The sequence below is a fragment of the Alligator mississippiensis genome, chromosome 1 (genome assembly GCF_030867095.1).
Source record: "Alligator mississippiensis isolate rAllMis1 chromosome 1, rAllMis1, whole genome shotgun sequence".
NCBI lineage: Eukaryota > Metazoa > Chordata > Crocodylia > Alligatoridae > Alligator > Alligator mississippiensis.
In genome coordinates this window covers 188,554,832-188,563,432 of record NC_081824.1, presented here as the reverse complement: position 1 = coordinate 188,563,432, position 8,601 = coordinate 188,554,832, and the positions used below count along the sequence as shown (strand labels likewise).

At 35.0% G+C, this 8,601-nt stretch overlaps 1 protein-coding gene across 1 annotated transcript in view; it reads left to right on the top strand.

Annotated features, from left to right (window-relative positions):
- PROX1 (prospero homeobox 1) overlaps positions 1-8,310 on the top strand; it is a 50,955-nt gene extending 42,645 nt beyond the window's left edge. Inside the window, exon 5 of the mRNA XM_006273574.4 lies at positions 2,670-8,310. Within this exon, the coding sequence (XP_006273636.1) occupies positions 2,670-2,855 (186 nt within the window). The 3' untranslated portion in view covers positions 2,856-8,310. The remainder of the gene's footprint in view (positions 1-2,669) is intronic.
- Positions 8,311-8,601: the final 291 nt, after the last annotated feature.

The window sequence follows — 8,601 nt, the reverse complement described above, 5'->3', positions numbered from 1 at the left end:
TTGATTGACTGCTGCCACCTGATGCTGAGAAAGTGCTCTGGGTTCATACTAGAGATTGTTGGTTCTATTAAAAGAAACTTGGATGGAGCTTATTTGTCACTGAAACATTTTCTGCAGATGTTTCTACAACAGAGATGTTCGGTCACTTAGGTGTAAAGATGTGCTGAATAGGTCACCATCACTTCGGGTCAGGGAAAAGCTACCCCCCGACACATAATTAACCCAGCTGACTGATTAATTACCCACTGAAAAACTTGGCTAACATCTAGCTAAATATATATTTTCAGGCTATGGGCCTCACAGAGTATTTACTTTAAAATACTATTATTCTTTTCGGAAGGAAAAAATATTGCCTGACATATTATCCCACTGGGATTAATCACAATGCTATTCATGGTACAAAATACACTGTTACATATGTAATGCAGCCTGATGTGAAGAAGTTAGTAGTAGCATCCCAAAAGAAATGAATTATGAATGGCTCCAGTACCAGCAGAGGACAGGAGACCTCTGGGAATACTGCATTATGAAGACGACTTTTTAAACTTTGTGGGTTTTGGTAAACTAAGGCGCATGGACAAGGGATCATATTAAAGCAAGTTAACAAGGGGGGAGTGGAACAGCTGACATGCAGTAACTGTTCATGCACTAAGCTGGAACAGTTTACCCCTGAATGAAACAGGGCTAAGAAAATTTAGTTTTAACTTAGGGTAGTCGCAGGCAAATGAGCAGTAAGTGTACATCAGCTGTTCCACAGTAATCCCTCACCCTGTGTTAATGTGCTTTAATTTGATCATTTGTCCATACCCTATGTTGTTTGTGAACTGTTCTGAACACAAAAATCTAACCTGCACCCTTCTGAGCTGGTAGGTAACTGCACATCTGGAGGGGTGACTGTTTATCAAATATCTTTTTACCTACTTCGAATGTTCAGTCAATGGCTGCCTAACCCTATACTGTCTCCATGTTCCTATTGGGCAGGATCAAGTATGACAGACTAAAAATGAGCAGTGTTTGGAATTGCACAGATAGAAAATATGCTACTTTATATAACAACACGCAAAAGAGAAAGGAAGCAGATCCTTTGTAAATACATTAGTAAGTGCTGAAACACAGAAAGATGTTACTTGAAAGTATGCTTATTTTTCCAAGCTGGAAATAAGCAGAGGGGAAGAGCTATCTTACTGGAATGGCCTAAAACACTTTCTCAGTCTTTTGAATAAGCATAAAGCAAAATGTCTTTTGCGGGGGAAGAGAAGTATTGGGGCAGAAATTGTATCAGCTGACTTCAGTGGGAGCTGATCACATGCCTACCCAATAGCAAAATTTGGTCCTCAAGAATGCTAGTATGTGAAGAGAGCTTCCCATGCATCATAATAGGAGGCTAAGGAGAAGAATTTTCAAGTTGAGAGTTTTCAGAGTTGCTTGCAAAGTTGGGAAGCAAGAAGCAGAGCGTCAATGAGAAACTTGATTATCCTCAGCTTCAGTCTTGCAGCGTTGTCCTCCACCACTGTCCTCCTCACTTGCATGTAACCCTGCTGAATTCATTTGGGCTCTACATGGGCATGTGGGTCTACTCACAGGCATCCTGCCACAGAATAATGTCCAAGAACCCCTCTCATCAATCCTATTGCTTCCCTCCTGTGACTAGGTCCCCAGTCTCATTGGGAAGCTCACAATAATAAGCACTGAGTTCAACAGAAAGTGCATGCATTATTGGGCCCAGAGTTATCAGGTTCCATAATAACTGGGAAGTGCTGCCTGTGGGGAAATGCATCAAAATAGCAGCTGCTTTTTCTTAATCATGAAAAAAATAGTGGTGATAATTTGAACTAATTACTTCAGGAAATGGGTGTTTTTCTGTAAGTCTATAGTTGGGGGGGGGATTCTGGACATGACATGCTCCAGCAAATTGGCTATTTGATTTACCCATGGAATTAGAGTGACATATAAAAAGACAGATGGGTTAGACTGAGCTCAGTTCCATAGCCACTTCATGCACAACGCTCCCGAAACTGAAGAGTTTGGGTTTTTATTGTGAAAAACAGGAAATGCTAGAATGGCTCCCGAGGAGCCATCCTTGTGGGAGCCTCATGAACAAAGCAGCTACAGAATCAGGCCATTAACTTATGGCTTGCTTGTTTGTTTGTTTGTTTGTTCTTAAGCTATGAACAGCCATTCATGGATATCCTATTTCTTTAGTAGCTCTCAGCACGGGTTGCAACTAAAGTTGAATGTGGAATTTAAGAAGTCTGTGTTCCTATCTGCGCATGCATTACCTTCATATTAATTGAGAGGAGAATATACTCACAAATACGTGAGTGAAATATCCTGTAGAGATTTATCTTCTTTAAGACAATTGCTTTTGTTCTGCTCCTACTAATTATATCCTATAAATCCCTTCCTAGCTAAACCCAGACATTAACATTGTGTTACCTATATTGTGCAGTTAGACTTTACAAAGACATCTAACACATGTTATAAAAGTTATTACTATGGTACTATATATAACAGCTTTGCATAAGAGAATACAAGTCTGCCATATTTAGAAAATGCAGGTGCTATGTAAGCCCCTTTTTGAAAGAAAGAACTTAGCTCAGTTTCCTTTGAAGAACCAGAGACTTGAAACTGAAAACTTTATTAATGCCATTGTCTCCTTGTATCAGCAGGTTCCAGAGAGATTCCTGGAAGTGGCTCAGATCACGTTACGAGAGTTTTTCAATGCCATTATCGCAGGCAAAGATGTTGATCCTTCCTGGAAGAAGGCCATATACAAGGTCATCTGTAAGCTGGACAGTGAGGTCCCTGAGATTTTCAAATCCCCAAACTGCCTACAAGAGCTTCTTCATGAGTAGAGATTTCGACAACTGTTTATGAATGTATGAAAAGTAGCAGTCCCCTTTTGATGCCCAAGTTTTGTGTGTCTCTATTTTAATTTCATATATATGTATATCCTATACATATATACGTATATGAAATCAAATTGTAAACCCTCACGGATTTATTTTTACTTTTTTGTTCAGTTACAAGAGGACAGTTATTTTACTTCAGCCTTCAGTTTACTTTTGCCCGAGACCCTTAACATTTGGAGAATAAATGGGGTTAATTTTCAGGGAGAAGAATTTTGAAGTGTGTAACAGCCTGTCTTAGTAAGTTAGGGCATTATGTTTAAAAATGCTTTGTCAGATTTCTTGCTTGCTGCAAAGTGGCATTTTGTCTTAGTGAGACTAATGTCATGGCACAATACTACAGACAATGAAGTTTATATTACATTGATACTGCTAAAGGTCTGAACTCTGTGGAGTCACTTCATAAGCTCAAAGCTTTCTTTATTTTATTTTACTTTTTAACTAATAGGGTAGAGATTGTTTCCTATTTCAGAAAAAACCCCTACAAGCATGTGTTTTAGGTACTCCCTCCAAAAGTGATACCCAAAAAGAGCAAACCCTGTTCTTCAAACTTTCCCTTACAGGAACAACATATGCCCTGCACCCATTATTGGCAATGCCAGGTAATTTTTTTTTATTGAGGCAAGACAATTTTGCACAAACCAGGTTCTGTTCTTGCAGGCTGAAGCCAGTAATTCATGCACAATATTGTATCAGTGACACTAATTTTATAATATGGTCAGTGTACTAGAACGGAAGCATTTCACTCTCCATAGAGTAAAAACAAAACCTTTCAACATGCAATATTACTGTGTCTTGGTCATAGTTTAAATGGCACTTGTCACAAGATATATTCTTTTCTTAGTTTTCCCTCTCGGCATGGAAAGTTTGCTGTCTGTATTTGATATCTAAAATTTTGCCTTGAAAAGCAATTATTTTTCAACATAAAGTATTTCAGCTGAAAAGTGGTCAGACAAAGAGGACATTTTTAAGCTGTAAAATGTAACCAATCTTTACCTAGTCAGAAGTATAAAAGTACATTTTCATAAAAATCTAATAAAATTGTACACACACAAATGTCAACAGTCTCCTGTTGCTTAGGCAGGGTTCAGATAGCCAGATTTAATTTTTGCATTACTGCAGTATGGCATTAAAACCACATCTATTTGATCAGAATGCTATCCTTCTCTTCTGAAGTGGAAGCTAGTGTTGACCAAAATGCTGAGTACAGTGTGAAAATCTATGAAAGTTTTGGACTCATTTAAGTACTGAGACACAACATGTCAGCATGATGCAAGAAAGCTAGCTGCTAGTTTTTGTGCTTTCTTCAGTGGCTCTCCTTTTTATTTTCACATTTTCAAAAAAGGTATAGTATCCAATAGCATGGGGGTGGGTTAACTATGCTATGGCACTATGTATTTGTCACTTTCTCTGTCGTCTTTTGTACAGATGCAGTAAGAATTTATTGTTATCTTGAAAAGTATTTCCCCTCAAGGTAATTTGATACAAAACTATAGAAAGTTACTGATTAGCCAAGTATTATATTTAGGCCACCTAGGATATCAATATCTTACTTCTTTATTTTAAAATTGCATTTTGACTTTGGAGAGTGAAAGTTTACCCATGTGACTAAAGAGCTGACCTGATCACTGCAATTTCACTTCATTTACAAATACTGCTGATAGACAGAAATGTATGAAAGCAATTATTGTCAGCACAAAGCCTTAAAAACCTGCTGACTTCAAATTAAACAGCACAATCCTACGATGCCCTGTCATTATTTTCAAGCACTGGCAGTATCTGTGGAGTATAGGCAAAGCAGACAATAGCATGGGATGAAGTGCCAACGTTTTCACTATGCATTAAAAGAAAAACAAATCTCCTTGATCTTAAACTCCCTGAAAGTACCTGATACTGTATTTATCCAGCATGTGTCATTTTTTTACTTTGCACATGATTTGGTAGCCATTACACTTCATAAAGATGTAACTCCAGTCAGTTCCAAGTAAAAAAGGATGAAAAGTGTGTTCATGCACTCTTTCTTTCTTTCTTTCTTTCTTTCTTTCTTTCTTTCTTTCTTTCTTTCTTTCTTTCTTTTTTTGATTTGTATGGGAAGAAGTGGCATAAAATGCTCAAGTTCTAATAGAAATAGTTCCTCACTGGCAAACCATCCGATACAAAATATAAAACTGCATTGTCACCTTGGACATAAAAAAGTAAAGCCATACTTTAGTCATACTATGTGGGCATACTACTAGATACCATCCTGTTTTGTTATATAACCGTTACTTTTATTATGTTTTATTGTTATTATTATTATTATATTTTGGCTGCAATGTGATTCAAATAATCTAAATAAGTGAAACTGTGTACTCAACACTTGATGTTGTTACATTTATTTATTTATTTATAAATAGCATAATCTCAATAGTAAGAGAGGCATAGGAATTAAGAATAGAAATTTCGTTTTAAAGGAAAAAAATTCAATTCTTTGATCTGAAAAAAGGACAATTTGGTCATTTCTGGTGATTATACTGCATTATAGCCATATTGCCTTTGTGCCTCCCAGTACATCTGAAAATATAAATATTCAGCATAACTCTTATTAAAATTTTAAGTAGAAATCAGCATCTTTCAAATGATCTCAATACTATTTCACTAAAAATGGCTAAAAGGCAGGAGGCTACTTTTATTGTAGTGAAAAAAGTTTACTTAGGGAAGGAATTATAAAAACCATGTAGAAATCCCATGTTTCCATTCATTTTCTGCTAATTCAGATTTATTTCTGCATATAAACTTGAGGTTATAGTCTGTGCCTAGACCTTAAATGCACCAGCGGAAGGATAAAATATCCTTCAAAATACCAGTTTTTTCCCCACAAGTACAATTGTTCTTGTGCCTTCTGTGGCTTACAATTTTCATCTTTTAAACTTTATTTTTCAATTACTACAGCTGCAATAAACACTAGATTTTTTTTTCCGGCTGTTTGACATGATGTTGATAGCTATGCATATTTTGTGTCTTTTTAAAAAATTAAAATAAAAAAACAAAGCAGGAGAATACGTTTTTGAAGAAAAGAATTTTTAGAACAGTTTGATAACGCAAATTATTTTTTTCTCAATTGTTTGAGCAGCATTCAAGTTTTGAAAATTCTTGTAGAAGCCAATTTTTTGTAACTGTGGTGCAAATCTTGTGTTTTCTTAGCCTAATGAAAAGTAGTATAGAAGCAATATTTCATACGTAATATATATGTGTATACCTATACCTACATATACACACACATATAGATATGTCTGTGTGCGTGTGCATACATACACACAACATATGCGTATGAAGTGGAAAGCTTACCTTTTTCCTATCTAGATTAAGAACCTATTTTAGACATTTGTTATGTTTTGTGAAAAGAATGTTCTATTTGAAGCTACAAAACATTTAATTCTTACTGTATCTCTGGTTGTTAAATGGGAACGTTTCACATTCAATGGTAAACATGTGGAAGATGTTAGAATGTAGTATAATTATTTAAGGAAGTGTTCACCCATGTATTCCTGAGGTTTGCTTTGTGCCTCTGAGTATTATTTAATTAAAGTGTTTTAAGTTTGCAGAATCTTTGTTACTGTACCAGGTATGTGGGTGAACATCGAAGACAGAGGGGAACTTTTATAAAGCAATGTAAATATTCAACCTTATGGCTGTTGTTGCATAAATACATAAGATTTTAATAACTACATTCTGAAGACATCTATTGAATTTATAAGAAGCACTACAGTAACTGTACAGATAGTTGAAAGCATTCTTGAAAATCCAGCTATCTACTTTTAAAAGATTGGTCTCTTTCATCATATGTCAAGGGCATGGGTGATACAGTTTCTGTAAAATTACAGATTTTTTTTCTATGTACATGAAGTCATTTAATAGCAAAATGTTTTTTTCCACAGGTAATATTAACTAAGAAATAAAGGTGAAGATTTTGTGGCTTTAAAGATAGGATTTTCACCAGCAGCAATGAAAGATATATATACATATATATATATATATATATATATAAAAATGGAAAGTGGTTTACAAAACCCCCCCAGTGAGCACTGTACATGAGAAGCGAAGCAAAAACTATATTTGCCATGTGTATTATATAGTAATCATTGGTGTGAATAGTGCAAATGTTTCCTTCTGGTACCAACTATGTGTTTGAAAATTCCAATAAGCATTGTTTTCAAAAAGCTCCCCTTATGGAATGTAACTGGTTTATATGAGTAAGCAGTTACTGTATTGCACTTAAATGTTCTGTTGAAGGAAATGCAATTTTGTTTTCTGTAGAACTGTTGGTTGTAAACCATCTATAAACTGAAGCTAAAAAATGCTCATATTTAGAGCTGGGATGAAAACTGGTATTTAACCTTTGCATCTTCTTAGGAGTATCCTTTTTAGTGTATAAAAGATGTTGGCATTGTGACTTTACTTAGTCTCTTCATCTGAGCCACAATCACCTCTCTCCCTAAGCAGCCACCTTCCAAAATGCACAAATATACTGGGATATGTAGAAGCAAATCTAGAAGAAACAGCAAACTTATATCTTATTTAACTCCATCCTTTCTGCAAAATTTAAAAGCATTCACATACCACTAAAGGAAAAATATAAAATGAGCACTATAACAAAAATATGTTATCACCATGTAATATGAAATTTAGAGTCAGGAAAAGTTACATCTTAAGTTGGTTTTAATGCTGCCCAGAAGAGTCAAAGGTTAAGGTTTAAACTGATATTGTCCCAGCCATTACTCATTTGTATATAGTTACAGAAGTGACAAAACACTGCCTTTATATTATTTAGCAATATGTTGTAAATAGCATTATTAAGCTCTTTTTTGTAATAAAGACCTTTTAATTTGAAGATAGTACAATAACTGAACTGATAAAGTCAATTTTTGATTTTTTTTATTTTTTAGCTAGAGGCAATTTCAACTGTGGATTTTTGTTGTTGTCTATTGTTCTGAAGACTTTGCATAATTTATTGGTTTAATTTATCCTAATTTATTTGATGAAGGTGTACAATTTTGTATTACCAAGGATGTACTGTAATATTAATTGATGATATGATAAAACAATGAGACTCCCCTGTCCATATGAAAAAGGTGCAGTAGACAATTGACTGAAAAAAGTTACAATTCTAGCTTGGCAGCTACTAAATTAAAAAAAAAAAAAAAAACACAGGAAAAATGGTTTTTTTGTGGGGGGAAGGGGTGGATTTTATTTTGTGTGTTTTAAGCTTTTGTATACTCTCCAGACTTTTACCTTTTTGCTTTGTACCACTTAAAGGATACAGTAGTTCAATTGCCTTGTGTGCCTTCCATCTTCTCTAAACTGAATGTATGTGCAGTATATATGCAAGCTTGTGCAAAATAAAATATAAATTACAAGCTCATTGCCTTTGTTTATATTTCTTAATGAGAATGTGTTTAGTCCCATATCTACGTATGAATCCCTGGAATCAATTAATGGAGACTACGCTGTAACGTGATTGTACTTTCAGGTTATTTTTCTCTCCCCATTTGGAACTGTTAGGTAATGAAACACACTGGATATCTTGCAGTGTAATACAAACGTTTTGTTTCACTTCACATGCCTGTGTCTGTTCCTACAATTTCTGCTTTTATATCGGTACCTTAAGCCTTGATTCTGCATCACATCTATAGATAAGATGAGCTCTAAGCAA